This window comes from Monosiga brevicollis, genomic scaffold, assembly GCF_000002865.3.
Source record: "Monosiga brevicollis MX1 MONBRscaffold_13 genomic scaffold, whole genome shotgun sequence".
Lineage (NCBI taxonomy): Eukaryota > Choanoflagellata > Craspedida > Salpingoecidae > Monosiga > Monosiga brevicollis.
This window is the reverse complement of record NW_001865050.1, coordinates 141,537-157,115: the sequence shown is the minus strand read 5'-3', so window position 1 is coordinate 157,115 and position 15,579 is coordinate 141,537. Positions and strand designations below refer to the sequence as shown.

At 54.8% G+C, this 15,579-nt stretch overlaps 3 protein-coding genes across 3 annotated transcripts; 1 reads left to right on the top strand and 2 right to left on the bottom strand.

Annotated features, from left to right (window-relative positions):
* Positions 1-1,674: 1,674 nt before the first annotated feature.
* Positions 1,675-4,643, bottom strand: MONBRDRAFT_32746 (uncharacterized protein; the record flags this gene model as incomplete). The annotated part of the gene is made up of 10 exons (XM_001746485.1): positions 1,675-1,790; positions 1,954-2,029; positions 2,187-2,384; positions 2,634-2,925; positions 3,003-3,475; positions 3,580-3,717; positions 3,805-3,870; positions 4,059-4,118; positions 4,220-4,270; positions 4,470-4,643. The coding sequence occupies 10 exons, from the start codon at positions 4,641-4,643 to the stop codon at positions 1,675-1,677; spliced, it is 1,644 nt and encodes a 547-aa protein (XP_001746537.1).
* Positions 4,644-5,032: 389 nt separating this feature from the next.
* MONBRDRAFT_26129 (uncharacterized protein) lies at positions 5,033-7,903 on the top strand (the record flags this gene model as incomplete). The annotated part of the gene is made up of 13 exons (XM_001746612.1): positions 5,033-5,176; positions 5,288-5,374; positions 5,472-5,566; positions 5,635-5,731; positions 5,880-5,981; positions 6,075-6,167; positions 6,431-6,492; positions 6,609-6,735; positions 6,833-6,911; positions 7,008-7,130; positions 7,291-7,437; positions 7,582-7,702; positions 7,819-7,903. The coding sequence occupies 13 exons, from the start codon at positions 5,033-5,035 to the stop codon at positions 7,901-7,903; spliced, it is 1,362 nt and encodes a 453-aa protein (XP_001746664.1).
* Positions 7,904-8,227: 324 nt separating this feature from the next.
* MONBRDRAFT_32745 (uncharacterized protein) lies at positions 8,228-15,402 on the bottom strand (the record flags this gene model as incomplete). Its single annotated transcript, XM_001746484.1, has 29 exons — positions 8,228-8,347; positions 8,375-8,557; positions 8,702-8,776; positions 8,856-8,937; positions 9,088-9,231; positions 9,419-9,543; positions 9,697-9,771; positions 9,861-9,959; positions 10,040-10,134; positions 10,243-10,348; positions 10,447-10,557; positions 10,645-10,737; positions 10,888-10,954; positions 11,106-11,200; positions 11,276-11,448; positions 11,576-12,298; positions 12,454-12,631; positions 12,742-12,855; positions 12,973-13,081; positions 13,194-13,284; positions 13,383-13,469; positions 13,563-13,584; positions 13,693-13,779; positions 13,894-13,957; positions 14,033-14,127; positions 14,263-14,338; positions 14,441-14,510; positions 14,660-15,149; positions 15,259-15,402. 29 exons carry the CDS (start codon positions 15,400-15,402, stop codon positions 8,267-8,269), a joined length of 3,954 nt encoding a protein of 1,317 aa, XP_001746536.1. The 3' UTR covers positions 8,228-8,266.
* Between the last annotated feature and the right edge of the window lie 177 nt (positions 15,403-15,579).

The following is a 15,579-nucleotide window of genomic DNA, read 5'->3' as shown; positions in this document are numbered from 1 at the left end:
TGATGTGATATATAGGTATAGTGGTGTGGCGGCTTCTGTGAGAAGATGCAGTATCTGTTGAGATTATTGTCATCCCTCTTTTAATCAAAATTTTTCCTCAAATTTTCACATTTTTTTGAGATTCTCTCTCTCGCGCGCGCAGACACACACACACACACACACACACACACCCGCTCGCCGCCTCGTGCTGGTTTCCGCTGGATTGATTGCCTATCAGTGGCGGATGGACGCGGCTTTTGGTTCCTGAGCCGTGGCTGATTTGAGCTAGGGTTTGAAACGAGTGGTGCTGGGTGCGCGTGACTTTTCGGCCGTTTAGCCGTCGACATGCTGGGTCTGCTCGTACCAGGCCGCCTGGTCGACTTCAACCCGGAACAGGTACACCCGCTTTGACGTGCTGAAGACATTGCTCCGCTCCCTTCACGTGCCATCCTTACGCTCTGATGCTTTGGCGACCCCAGGTCAATCCGGAAGGGACGCAATTTGTCTTCCCATTGCCCGCTCCCGAGTCAGTCAACCACATTTCCGTACGTGGCTATCTCGCGGCTTCATCGTATCTTTTGATATGCATGGTTCACATCATGCGGCCAAGTCCCTGGCTTGCTTCATGTCGCTCATCATCTTGGGGTTGTACTCATTTGCGCCCATGCGCCATGCGGCCTGGTGCTGGTCATGTCCATGTCGTGCTCGTTCAGGTCTTCACACAAGCACCCTTGCCTGATGGGGCTGGAGCTGGCATCTACATCTGTTGGCCCGGGTCGGAGCAAGGTTGGCACTACCTCGGTTATATCTGCAACGAGAAGCCTTCGGCGCTTTTTCGCATTGTCAAGGTACAAAGCTCTCCTGGTCTTTGCACTCGCCCCATGCGATGATGCCTTCTGCGCTTGCACCACGACGGGGAGGATATGCCTACCGCCAGTGTCTCATGACCCATCCACTCCGTTGTTCTTTCGGACTTGCTCTCTGGGCCAGGTCAAGCCACATGCAGCCACGGACATGCCGTTTGGGGCCATGAGCCAGCAGCCTTCATTAGACATTGCTCAGATTGGCGTTTCCTTGGAGCCCTTGCAGGAGCTGATGGGCAAGACTGCGGCTTACAAGTCTAGGTGCGTGCATGCTCCCGAGCTACCGCCGGCCAGTTTCAGAGATGGTCGATTACCGTTATCGGTGCCTCCTATCTGCGCTTATTTCATCTCCTTCTCGTTCTCGTTTTGGCTTTTGACCGACGTTCCCATCGCTCCATCGCTCTATTTCCGCAGCGTGTCCAACGCGTCAGACTTTTCTGCCTTTATCGACTACACTGCGCAAAACCTCGTGGATTTTGTGGGTAGCTTTGCCGTCACGCAGCAAGAGGCAGCCGCTCGCGCAGCACAGGGTGGTGATAGCTGGTTTCCCATTGGTTGTATCAACAAGTGGTATGAAACCTTCAAGAGCAAGCTGGCACACGACCCCACCTTTTGGAGATGATGGGTCAATCCAAAGGCGGGCCGCTCCTTCTCGCCGCGATCAAGTCCAGGCCCGGAGTGGCCCAATTGGTGTGCGAGCATCGTGGATAGAACAAAAAGCTGGAAAACAAGCGCCATCAGGCTACAAAGCTGGTCAGAGAAGATTTTGGAAATCCTGAATTGATATCAAGTGTACGATGATGTTGTCGTCAGCGACCACAACAAATGTCTCCTAGGCTTCGATGGGGTGCGAGGGTCGGGTAATCGTAAACTCGTCCAGCACACTGCCATCAGCCGAGGCGTAATAAGTCCATTGCAGCTTGGTGGGGTCACTGCTTGTCATAATGGCTATTGGTCCGTGCATGGCACCCAGCGTGTCCCAATTAGAAAAACAAAACAACAAAGCAAACAAACAAACAAACAAACAAAAAAAAAAAAAAAAAAAAAAAGATGGGATAACAAGTCTGAACATGCACACGCCGCACACTCAAATTGCCCGCTCGATACCAACCGTAGCCATATTCTTCGAGCCCAATGCGGCACCAAGATTGCTCACAAGAGCCCGGTCCCATGGTATGCTCCTTGTTCTACAGAGCCAAGGTCAGAGGAGAAAGAGAGTGAGAGAGATTGAACACTCACAGGTTAGCTTGATTGCACACAGGGTCGAGAACCGAGACGGTCGCCACTTTGCCCAGGGCAACAACTCCATGCGCTCAGCACCGAGGGACGCAGCAGAATACGTACCCCTGCGGCACCGTTGACAATGTAAACCGGGGCGGTCGGGGCCACGTAGTCAAGGCTGGTGTTGGTTCCGAATGCCGTGGGCCAGGTCACTTGGTAGTTGTGGCGATGCGCCTGGATAACCAGATCCACCGAGTTGTTCACAAAGAGTGCCTCAAGGCCGTCGCGGAGCACCGTGGCTTCCGCCTCACAATCATGATCCTGGAAAAGCGTGGGGTAGGGTCAGCCAAGCCTGTGGCGTCTCATGCGCGAATGCAAGGGAAGGCAGGTGGAGGTGTCCACACATACGTGCTCGCTGCAGTACAGAGGGCGGTGGAGCATCACCACGAGCCAGGGGGTGACGCTGCGGTTGACGGCAGCAAGGTCCTGGGCAGCGAAAGAGGCCTCAAGCACGTGAGCATGTGTCGAAGAAGCCAGGGCCTTGCGCAAGCAATGGGTAGGCGCTCTGACCTTGGCCAGCCACGTGTACATGGGCGAGGTCGGTGTGATGGCTTGGGCGGAGAGACCCATGAAGCCTTCCGAGTTGAGCGAGACAATATGCATGTTGCCGTAGTTGAAGCTGTAGTACAGAGGATCCGAAGAGCCGCTTTCGTTGGCCGGCATGGTGAAGCGGTATTTGTAGGGGTGGAAGTTGTAAAAGCCCTCGTGATTGCCTGGCGAGGTCATCATGGGCACGTAGGCCGCAATGCTCTCCATTTTGCGCATGTGCTCATCCCAGATGGCTTGGTAGCCATCTGCATAGCTATACCGACAAAAGAGCAAGGGACTCACAGATGAGATCTGAAGCGAAATTGTGTTGCCGGACGAGTCGAGTCGCACCCAATATCACCGTCGTGCAGCAACAACTGATATGCGCTGTCTCGCTCAATGAGGAGACGAGAAAACCTAAAGGACATGGGTCGGTGGTGGTGAGAACGGGCCACATGTTTGGCTTCAAAGAAGGGGGTACGGGGGAACACAGAAACAGGGGCGCACGTTAGCAGGCTGGCGTCAGTTGCGCCGGCATCGCCGATGACAGCGATGCGAGTGGACTGGGTGGGGCCAGCTGGGAGTGGGGTGGTAAAGGCAAGCTCGCGAGGCTGGCTCCAAGCGGGCTTCATCCAGTAGTCGGGTGCCACGCTGGCATCCCCGACGCGGTAGTAGTACGTGGTGTTGTGAGCAAGACCAGTCAATTTGGCCGTATTGATGTGACCATTCCAACCACCATAGGAATAGGACGTTTGCGTAGCCGACACGTTGCGGTTCAGGTCTGTCGATGATGTGCCAAAGATGACCGTGGGGGTGGGCGTGGCCTAAACATGAGGCAGATGGGGTGAGTACAGCCTTTACAGGCCACAGCAGGTAAAGGCGATGGATGGCTCGGGGCGACTGGCTGCTGTTCAGGCCAGGCACGTACGTCCAAGGTGGTCCACATGACAACCATTTCCGAGGGGTCCGTGGTGAGGGCAATGTGAATTTGTTCCGGCAGATACGGGGTTGCACAGCAATCGACTTGACACGTTCCTAGCATTGAGCAGAGGGCTCGGGGCGAGTACTGCAGTGCGACCGGCCACATGCACGAGTTGAGTGGGTACGGCGGGCCACGGCTGCTGGGAATTGGCCACGCGGCGGGTGTACGTACCTTGGTGACAATCGAGTCCAGAGATTGATTCAGCTGGGGCAGCAGGCGCACAACTTGATTGCGGCACTGCATCAAGCCCGAAAGAGTGATTCAGAAATTTCATCAGGAGCGGGGGGCAGACGGGAAATCGGAAGTGCGAGGCGGGGAGGGGGTCATGAGTGCAAGGATGAAGTGGGGCGCAAGATCTGGAAACTCATGCTACGCGTCCCAACGGAGTGGAAGCAGAGCATGGTGGGCAGGCGCTGCTTATCGACCTGATAGCGATCGCTGGCGGGCAGCAAGTTGCAAATTTCCTCGAGCTTGGAGATGATGGCCTGAAACACCAACACATGACCATGAGGAGGTCAAAACGCATCAACCACAACGTGGGGAGGCGGGGTGGCTGACGAACTGACACGGGCCACGCGCTACGCACCTCTTGGGTCGAGTTTGCCTCCAAAGCGGCTTCAATATCCGAGATGACAATCTAACATGCCAGCCATTCAGGCGCAAAGCCAGAGAGCGTCAAGTCATGGCAGGTGCGCGCGGTTCATCCAGGCCCTCCGAGGCGCCAAAGCGTCCACAGTACACCCTTTACCTCGCACGATCGACAGGTTGACGGCTCAACGGTCACAGCAACCACATTGTGAGCCAGGGCCAAGCCCACAAGCAGCAGCACGCCCAACCGGGTCATCCCCGCTGCCATTCTTGGTCGTTTCAACTCTGAGAGATAAAATGGAAAAACAGAGAGAGAGAGAGAGAGAGAGAGAGAGAGAGAGAGAGAGAGAGAGAGAGAGAGAGAGATTTGCAGAAGAAATCACAGATAGCGAACACAGTGAGATACAGTCACACCGAATCATCTGACAAATCTAGTGTCACATCCACACTGCGCACTATCATCAGAATACAATACAATAACTTGAACATTGCATATTAACATAACCGCAATAACCTCATGTTCATCTACATAAAGTCCCAATACCTACAAGTTGATTTGATTTTGATTTTTTTTTTTGCGGTAAGAGCGCATTCAGTGTGTGTGTGTGTGTGCGGGGGAGCGAGACGGCTCCTGCTCTTCCGTCCTTCCCTGGGTGGTGCGCGGAGGTGCATGTGGACGCGGATCTGGATGCTGACGTGGTGTATGTGTGTGTGTGTGTGTGTGTGTGTGTGTGTGTGGTAGGATCGTGGGGGTACGGAGACCGTAATAATGGCGATTCGTCAACATGGGGCTCGAGTGCTGGGCAGCCTGATGCGGTCTGCACGGCCGGTGAGCCATGCCCCGCTGCGTCTGCAGCTGCGGTTCGGTGCTACCGCGGCGCCGCCTCTTTCATACGACAAGCTCCGCCAGACATGGGAGAATCATACCCGATCCTTGTATACCTTTTTCGATGAGGTATGATTTCCCCCTGCCTAGTTCTGCACGTGCGTGCCACACGCGTTTGCCTCACAGCTCCAACATGGCGCCTGCTCGGCTCGGCCCGGCCCGGGTCTGTGTAACATGTAGCCCCTCTTGATTGTCGAGGCGCGCCGAGCCGTCCTTACCGATTACCAAGGCCGGGAATACATTGACTTTTATAACAACGTCCATCAGGTGGGTGGGATCGCGATGAATCAAAAGGGTGCACCTCAGTTGCTCCGGTTTGCACTCTGCGATTCCTGACCATGTTTCCTGATGGTGCCTTTTCTAGATCGGCCACAGTGATGCGCGCGTGGCAGAGGCCGTCTATGCTCAGATGCTCAAGAGCTCACTCTCGACTCGCTTTCTATCCGAGGTTACGCCCCGGTACATTGCATATTGAGCTCGCGCCTCGTGTTCCCCAGGCTCCTTTGGGTTTGTCAGGCTCGCCCTAGGTGCATGCGCTACTGCGTTTCTGAGCCTCTTTCCTGTCTGGCCTTTAGTTATATCGACGCACTCATCAGCAAGATGCCCGAATCACCCACTGGCAAGGTTGGCCTCCTTGCGTCGCGCACCTCTTCTCCATTCTCGGGGCAACGAGTCGTGTGCTTGCACGCTGTATTTGTGCCTTTTGTGACGCTTTCAAGTCATCTTGTTGTCGCGTGTCGATGATCGGCTCGCTTGAATCCCGTCCGGTCAGGGCTGGTCAGTTTTCCTGGTCAACAGTGGCTCTGAAGCCAACGACTTGGCCATGCAAATTGCCCGTGACTACACGGGTCGCCAGCGAATCGTAGCCATCGAGGTCAGCATCGCAGTCGCTTGAGTAGCCATGTAAGAGTGTATGAGTGTGGGCTCGAGTGCCTGTTTCTCACGGACCTTCTCGTGCAAACACCAGAACTGCTATCATGGCATCACCTCTGCCATCAACGAGATCAACTCATCCTCCTCCACCGGCATCAGCGCTAGCAAGGGCAGCGACGCGTCTGCGGTATGGACCCCAATCAAGAAGCTTGTGGATTGAAATGCCAGGCCACCATCAAACGCGGTAGCCAGGTGTGCGTAGTGGCGGCGCCCTGACACTGCTCATGCTTTGCTGCATTTCCATTGTGCTCCTGTGTTCGCGGCGACGGGGTCCAGTTTTCTCGTACAGCTGTGGTTCCAATGCCCTGGGTAAGAAACGTGCAACATGAGTATCAACTTCATCAAGAGCTCTCGCTGTCAGCTGGGCTCATATCCATGCTTCATGAGTAGACTTTGGAAGAGGGCGTGGCGAGCAGCAAGGCGGTACTGGACGGTGATGGCACGGCAGAATCGTACGATCCGATGATATCTGAGCCGATTGCCACGTGCTTTACAGTCGCAACTTTTTTTTTTTGTCCCATCAGATCTTCCTTCACCCTTTGCCTGCCTGATATCATCCCACGTGCAGCGCTCCCGCAGCCTTCATCGCCGAGACTGTCCAGGGGGTCGGCGGCAACGTCGACTGGCCCGACGAGTACTTGAAGGAGGTGTTTGACCATGTGCAGCAATTGGGGGGCATCACCATTGCCGATGAGGTTTGTGCCCAGAGGCGAAATGTCAAAATTTGAGGGCAATGGGCGGAATCAGTTTCAAATTTACCATCGTTCTCCTCCTCGCACTCCTGGGGTTCAGGTGCAAACGGGCTTTGGACGCTGCGGCACCTTTTGGGGCTTTGAACGGGATGGCGTCATCCCGGATATCGTGACAATGGGTTGGTATTCTCCAACAGGGGTTCAAACAGTGAGCTTGAGCGATTTGAAAGTAGATAGCTGACCATTGGCCTGCCAAATCGTTTCTGCACATGCAGGCAAGCCGATCGGCAATGGTTTTCCCCTGGGCGCGGTAGTTTGTCGTACTGAATTGGCCGAGGCTATCGAAGATGCCAAGCTCTTTTCCACCTTCGGTGGCAACCCCCCCGCTGCTGCCGCTGGTGAGCACTTGATGAATGGCAGGCAACAAGTCCATTCATTTTGTTCCGTTTTGTTGTGTGTTGCTGCCATGCCGTGTGATGGAGCCCCACGCCTGTCCCTTTTGCGTTCCATTAACCAGCGCTCCTTTGCTCTTGTGTGCACGCCTCTCAACTCCATCAGGCCTGGCCGTGATGGCTGCGATTGAAGAAGATAATCTCGTTGCTCGCGCCGCCAGTATGGGCGCCTTCTTGCGCAGCGGTCTCGAATCGCTTTGTGACGAGCACCCACACGTCTTTGAGCGCGTGACGGGTCGTGGCCTGTTCCTCGGTGCGTTGCTCTAGCTTGCAGAGGATCAAGGCATTGGCCTTTGCCCGATTCGCTCGACTCGTCGTCTTTTCTCCTTGCCAAAGGCCAAGCGTTGTATTTGCAACTGTGGTGGTGTCACGCGTCCCATGATCCCAATGTCGGCAGGCCTCCACCTGCGCGTGCCGTCAGCTGCCAAGAAACACCCGCACATGCCGGCCATTCTGCAAGAGTGTCTGGATCATGGTATTGTTCTTGGCAAGGGTGGCATTCATTCACATGTCCTCCGGTATGTACTATTCCATGGGATGTGGCTAAACGAGCAATGTGCGCACCGTGCGGGAGGCATATCCTTTCTTTCATGGCCATCCTCAATCCTCATTCCGGGCCTGCACCGGCGCGCAGTTTCAAGCCCCCATTGTGCATTGAGGAAGATCAGATTTACCGTTGTCTGCAGGTCGTGCGTGATGTGTGTGTCAAGCTGGCTTGAGCAGATGGCTGTGCCTCATGATAGTTTTCTATGCCAGCGCGCCTGCGCCCTTCTGGTTTCCAGTCAGTCGTTTCATTCGAGAACTGGTATCATTGTCTCCTCAAAGAAGAATTCACACGCTGTCAATTAGGAAGCAAACAAACACTCGACATCGGAACTCTCGAGGAAGAATAGAGAACAAACAAAAAGAACAAGGAAAGAGGAAAATTTGCATAAAAAAAAAAAAAAAACAAAGAAGAGAGAAGAAGAGGCTCGGGTGCCACAATTCGCTTCATTAGTTGGAATCGGCTCAGCCGTCACAATCATCATTTATTTGCAGAGATCTTACCCTCTGAATACACTCACATGCTTCGCTTCAAAAGCTCACGAGCGGAAGCAAAAGGAAACAAAACAGGACTTGAAGGACTCATGCTGATCCTTGCCCACACGCATGCCAGCAGCTGGCTGTCCCATGGCATGCTAGATACTCACGTGGCCTTGCAAAGACTTGATGTCTACCCCTGACGCCATCAAGGTTTTGATCACGCTCTGGCGCGCTGCCTCTTCGGCATCCTCAGTGGAGTCACGGCGAGACACAATGCCCGACAAGATGGTCAAGCTGGATTGACGACGTGGTGACGTCGGGACGCTGCGCACTTCAAACGCCTCATGCCGCTGCGGAATGATCGGTACATCGGTGAGGATTCACTTCAGTCGTCGGAATGGACGAGCGAGCTCTTGTCAGGCCTGTTGTTGCCGGTGGCGATAAACCACAGCAGGACCATCCACACAAACACAAAATGTACAGTGATGACTTACTTCAGCCTCCATATCCATCCGAGAGGCCTGCCATTGCTCACTTTCAGCAATTGCCAGCACATTCTCTGACACGTCCTGATAGGGGTTGCCGCACATCATCGAGTCAGTCTTGGAAGCAGAACAGTCGCGATCAAGACGTGACCATATCACATACCGTTTGACACCACGGGTCCTGGCGGACTTCGGCCATGGTTACACGAGTGTGTGGATCGGGATTCAGCATGAGACGCAGCAAGCTTGATGCAAGGTGCCGAACAGGAGAGTGTGGTGAGGGCTACAGCCAAGTGAAGGATGCCCCCCTTCATATCTTATGAACTGGTTGCACCTGAATAGCGCACTTTTTCCCACCCAAAAGCCAGAGTTTGGACCACGAGCGACCAACGAACCTCAGCAAGGTCTTTGAGATGACGCGAGGTGGCAAGAGAATGCCTTGAAGTTTTTCCTCCACGTCGAAGAAAGGCTGCTCAGAGAAGACAAGCATGTAGAGGGTAAAGCCCAGTGCATAAACGTCCAAATCCGGTCCATAGTAGCTATGAACACAGGTCAAGGCCGTGAGCTCCCACTTCTTGAAAGTGAAGAAGAATACAAGCAAGCACAAATAGACATCGACGGGGCTTGGAATCAAGTCAACCGCACGTGGCTTGAAAGCTCTGGGCAAACTCTCAACCACTCAATATATCATGTGTCTGGAGATGACATCATGGGCATGGTGCTTACTTTTCGCCGCAGAGAATGCGGGGGCAGCAGTACTCGATGGTGCCCGGAAACACGCTGAATCGTGTGTCTTCCGTAAAATGAGTGGCACTTCCAAAATCAATCAGCTGAACACGCAAATCAAAGTTCTGATCGCATGCCACGGGGAGCAGCCCGGCGGTGAGCACGCATACAGGGTCATTGGAATAGCTGCAACAACGGTTAAAAAAAAAAAAAAAAAAAAAAAAAAAAAAAAAAAAAAAAAGTGAGGCCCGCAGAGCTAGTCTTTCAAAGCCACATACCACCAGTACATTCTCGCATTTGATGTCGCGATGGCAAATGCCATGATCGTGTAGGTACGCCACTGCCTCAGCCAGCTGTCAACGGGATGCAATGTAAGTTGAGCGAGCTGCTGCCGGTTGCCACATCGAACCCACAATTCTGGGATATGCCACCAAGCACACACCTGTCGAAAGAGATAGCTGCACAGCGGTTCCTCAAGACCACCATTAGAGTCGATAAATTCGCTGAGATCAAAGCCCGGGCAGGTTTCCGGAAAGACCATCTGCAACGGGGGGCAAAATTGCAAAATTAGGAAAGAATGCAGCACGCTTGCAGTCTGGTACAAGGCGTCGACTAGCCGACCTGATAAAAGCTGTCGTTCTCGTAGACTGCATCGACGTGAATGATGTTAGGGTGTTGCAGTTGGCATAGGATGGCAATCTCGGCCGGAACTGGCCCTGCAGACAATAAATGCACGCAGTTATACCCAGCACGGTCAGGGCGCGGGTGCATGTGCACGACAATCGCAAATGCTACATCCAAAGCCTTGGGACAAGTCGCCCTACCATCGTTGTCGAAAGCATCTCCCTCTTCGGGCACGATGATGTGCACGGCCGAGGTGCGTTCCATCCAATTGTCAGCCGGCACCTTATCCTTGACGATGAATTTGACCTGCACCACTTGCAACATGAGACAGCGCATCTCAGAGTATCCGCGACAACGACGCCCGGGTCCGTTTACAGCCGATTGTTTGTGTTAAAACGACGTACCACAGCATAGCTGCCATCGGCACGGCACTTTGCTCGGCAGACAAAGCCAAAGCCACCTGAACCCAGTTGTTCACCAATCTGATACTCCTCGAGCAGCCGACCATCCAAAAACTGTGCAGACGAACATGAGCGTGAAGATGGGTCTGCCGACTCAGATGAGACGACACAGAGGAACAACACGGGGCACTCTAAACCAACCAAAGAATTGTCATCTGTGCTTTGGAGGGAACGATTCAATTGGGTTGCGCTGCGATGAGCCACTGGCTTGTAGTCAGACATGGACGACGAGTCCTATCCAGCAGTGGGGCACAGAGGGGTGGATTTGAGGGCCCAGTGATTCTCAAGGATGAGCAAACTCGTAAGCGAGGAGCTCAAAGGGCGCGAGAACCGCGGCAGATTCTGGCTTGCCCAGCTTCAAAAGTGCTGAAAGCCGAGACTTACCAGCGCTGTGTGGCTGTGTCGGTGCATTGCCATCGACATGGAGAAGGACTGCCGAGCACTGGCATTGCTATGGGGGCGTAGGATGGAGGGTGAGCTCGAGTGAGCTGGAGAGCCAAAAAGAAAATTCACGGTCCCCGACCAGCCAGGCCGACCAAGCACAAATCAAGAGGTGTTCGAAGCGAGCCCGTACGGTGACCGGGCAGAAATCGATGACACACCCAGAAAGCGGTCCATGAAAAAGGACGGGCGCATCAATGACGGTAATGCTCACGACGAAGAGCGAGCTTCCCGTTTTCAGCTGCACGCGCTTGATCTAGACAGTGCAGAGTCGTCAGTGCAAGCTCCAGAACGAAGATTTTGGCGCATCGCATTGCATGGCATGGCTTACCAAGTATGAGATGGGGAACTCGGCACCGTCGCGGTGGCGGCCCACACCATCGTGCTGGCCTTGAAAAATATGGCGGCGGAGCTGTTGCTGCGATGATAAAGACGCGAGCGAGGACCGGTCACCAAAACAGGGCGAGGAGGCATCCGAGTGCTGCAACGGCGAGATGGTAGCGCCTAACAACAAAGGAGAGTACAAAACGTCAAATCCATGCCATCAGGGTTGGGGGTAGCCATGAGTACAGTGCTTGATAAGTTGAGAGTAATTGGTGCAAAATCACGCACAACTCTCTTGCAAACGTACTTAGCGCATCCGACTCGCGGTAAAAGTCGGGAATCAGCAGCTCGATCGATTGGTCGACTATGTCTGGCAGCTGTTGGCCAAATTTGAGGCGCACAAAGGTGTTGTTGGCGCCGAAAATGGAGCCGTCTTCGCGGATCGTCACAACACCTGAGAGCTGGACAAAGATTGACTGCGTCAAAATGTAGATATCATGATCCATGACGGCCGAGTCAGCAGCGGCCTCAGCAATCTCCTCCCTCTCAGAGCTGGTCGCGCGGAAAATATCGAGCTGAACCGGTACGGGGTGCTCGTGAGATTCGAGACCAAAGCTCGTGCAGAATACGCTGACAGCACGGTGGTTGTCCGAGGAAGGAAGCTGCAGGACTGGGCAGGGCGAGGTTGCTTTGTAATGTTCCACATCGTCCAAAAGCGTGGCATCAGGGTCAGGGGTGGAGGCACTCTTAGTGGTGCTGTTCTTGCTGCGGCGGCTGGAGCGTCGCCGCTGGGGGCCAGTGGGGGTCTTTTGACTGTGCTCGCTGCTACGTGCGATGATAGCGTGGCGTGGCGTCGGCCCTCCTTCGGCTGACGCTGGCCGGGTGTTTGGGGCGCGTAGGGCCGCAGCTGGCAGGATCTCATCGTTCCATTGCCCCGCGGATAAGCTGGGAAACTGATCAAAAAGAGTTTCATGTCGCAGCACCTCTGACGTCGTATCGTGCAACTGGCAATACTCATCGTCAGCCCATACTGTTATTGGGAGCGTGCGGGGCAACCCACGAGAGTGAGTGGGACAGGAAGCGAAAGAAGAAGTCGAAGAAGGAAAAGGGGGAAAGAGAACAAGCGCAAAGCGCGCATGCCTTGCCGATGGGGCAGCGTCAAGTCTTTGGCAATGCGGCACGCACCTATCCGGGCTTGGGCATCGACGGCCAGGTAGGCGATGGCACTCAGCATGGGCTCGATGATGGCGATGTAGCGGGCTTCGGCGCGCTCGTCCTCGAGGCATTTGATCCACAGAGAGACTGGCAGCTGCTCACCATCGGCCGTCAGGATGACCACAACGTCACTGGCAGCATTTTTGTGCTATTCACAGGCGGGACCAATTCGTTATCAAAGGGTGGAGAATGGCAGTCAATGTACACACACTCTAGGGGCAGAGTGCAAAGAAGGCGTTGTTGTCAAGCAGTACCTACCTCGGGGGATATGGCAGCGGACTGTGACAGCATCTGTTCGAGCAGGCTGGCACCGGAGCTGGCTTCAGCGCGGACTACAAAGTCGTCGATGCTATGGCCAATGATTTTCGAGGGCTGGACAAGATAGGCGGCCAATAAGAAAGCCGGGGCAGTGTCTCAGGGGGGGAAGGGGGACACAGAAGATATGACCCCTGGCGCCACCGGAGGGCTGCACCAAAAAGTGTGACGCACCTGCCAGCCAAAGACAACGGTTGCCTTGCTGTTGGCAGTGAGAATGCGTCCGTTGGCAGCAACGGAGAGTACAACCTTGTTTTGATGGCGCCGAACCAGCCCCTCCTCCCTATTTATAAAAGGTCCGAGCGAGCGGTGGTTAGATGGAGCAGCTTGAGCAAAGGACGGGGATATGTCCAAGATATGACTTTGGGGAATGGGGCCAGCACGTGGCGACGTACGAGGCTTGGTTGGTCATGTCCAGCGCAGATTGGAAGAGCCAAGAACTGGAGAGGGGCCCTGCCCCGCTGCGGAGAAAACTACCGTTGGGGCCTGCAGACGAGGCTAGGTCGGCATGGTCGAGTGAGCGCTAGCTCACTTGAAAGGGGGGAGAGCAGCTGGGGCACTTGAGCGGAGGTGTCAGCTCTTACCCGAACCCAAAAAGCGCTCGGTGCTGACAGAAAGCGCGTCGGGACCTTCGCCATAGAGCAAATTGGCACCGCGTACGCCTTCCAGACCTATGGAAATGCCTGGGGCAAAGAGCGGGGCAAAGGACCGGGTTGAAACTGCACCATATGGGTCGGACTGGGCGCGGCCGAGGCGGGGCAAACCTGTAGATCGCCGCAGCGAGGTCTGTCGGATATGCATCATGTCCATCGCGCAACAGGCACCCCGGATGAAAAGTGAGAGATGGGGGTCGCGAGGGTCATCGCGTCGAAGCATCGAGGAGGCCAATCGTACCGGCTGGGGTGCAGGGCTAGGTGGTTCCTCATCGAGGTCAGTACTGCTGCCTGTCACTAGGCTGAAAGTCAGGCCTTCCTTTGCCATCTGCATGGGCCGGGTTGCACACCGATCAGAGGGCGGGACTACGTGTTCTAGGGCCCACTCGTCGTGGTAAGTAAGCAAGTTTGGTCCACGGCGGGTTGGAGGAAAGAGACGTACGGGAGAGGTGGCTTCCCAACCACGCACGCGGCGTAGTTGAGCCCGCATGGGTGTGGCATGCAAACTATGTTGTGACGGAGAAGGTCGCGTGAGCGGATGCGGGCTGGGCCAGTGGCGATGTTTCATGTTGTGGTCAAACCTGCGGAGGCTGGCCGCGCTGTCGACACGCGAGTCGGCGAGCATGGGCTCTCCAGGAGAAATTGCCCGCAGGTCAAGCGATGTGGCGTATATGTTCTACACGGCGACGGAGAGGGGGGGGCAAAGGAGCGTGAGCTTTGTGGTCGCAGCGCCAAGCCGGGTCCCTGATGGCTATCGCCAACGCAGCCAAGTTGCATGCCCCGCAAAAATATTGGCAGGATTCAGACCAACCAAGGGCATGGGTCGAGAGCGCCGGTGAATGCGGGGACTAGAACGTGGCGATCCACTCAGGGAGCGGGCCAGGTGCCTGTACATCAGTTTTCATGAGAGAGCGAGCGCAAGGGAGGCGAGCTGGTAACGCGCGAGCGACTCAGGTGGACATTGCCCAAAGAGGCCGTGCTGATCGTACCCAAGGCCAACAGGTAAGCCGGGCTGTGGTGAGTTTGCGACAAACCGCCCAGCCGTCGAGGGTCGGGCCTCTGCCAAGATGATGATTGACAAGGCGAAGGGAAGGGTGGCGGGGGAGGTCAAGTGAGAACCGCGGAGCCGTGCAAAGTTGGTCTTGATTGCCCTCGGCCCATGTGGGGCATCCCGCCTGCAAGACAACTCAAAGACGCCGGTCTCCTACCTGACATGGAGCCGCGATGAACATGTCGAGAATACTGCGGGGAATGAGGATGTGAACGAGACAACGCCACGCTGCCCTCTGGCGGTGGCGGTGTAGTTGGTTCCGCCATCGCACAGAGATCAACAAGACGAGAAAAAAGAGAGAGAGAGAATTTGAGCAAAGAGTTTGAGAGTTTTGAGAGAGAGAGAGTTTGAGAGAGAGAGAGAAAGTTTGAGAAAGAGTTTGAGAGAGAGAGAAAGAGAGAGAGAGAGAGAAAGAGAGAGAGAGAGACAGAAGAGTTTGAGAGAGAGAGAGAGAGAGAAAGAGTAAGAGAGAGAGAGAGAGAGAGAGAGAGAGAGAGAGAGAGAGAGAGAGAGAGAGAGAGAGAGAGAGAGAGAGAGAGAGAGAGAGAGAGAGAGAGAGAGAGAGAGAGAGAGAGAAAGTTTGAGAGAGAGTTTGAGAGAAAGTTTGAGAGAGAGTTTGAGAGAGATTGAGAGAGGAAGCAACTGATCTATATACAAAGTGTAACATATGCCATGCTTATAACATACACCAAAGTGTAGCATTTATTAGAGTTACACATCCACTTGCCAGTGATTTTCTCTCTCTCTCTGTCTCACTGTCTCTTTCTTTCTCTCTCTCTCTGTGTGACCTTGGATGATGATGGCGGTGCGACGTGCAGGGGTGGTCGGGGTGTTGGCTGTGGGGCTGGCCGTGTTGATGTTGGTCGGTGGACATGGTGTTGAGGCCGGGGATGTGGTCATCTTGGGCGATGACAATTTCGAGCATGATACGCAGGTGCGGTGTGGTTGGACATGGAATGTGGGCATCGGCTGCTGACGAGGTCGATGAGCTGATGTGGTGCGCTGATGTGGCGCGCTTCTGACGTGGGGTGCGCCTCGCGGTGGTTAGGCCTCGACCGGTATGACCACGGGCTCGTG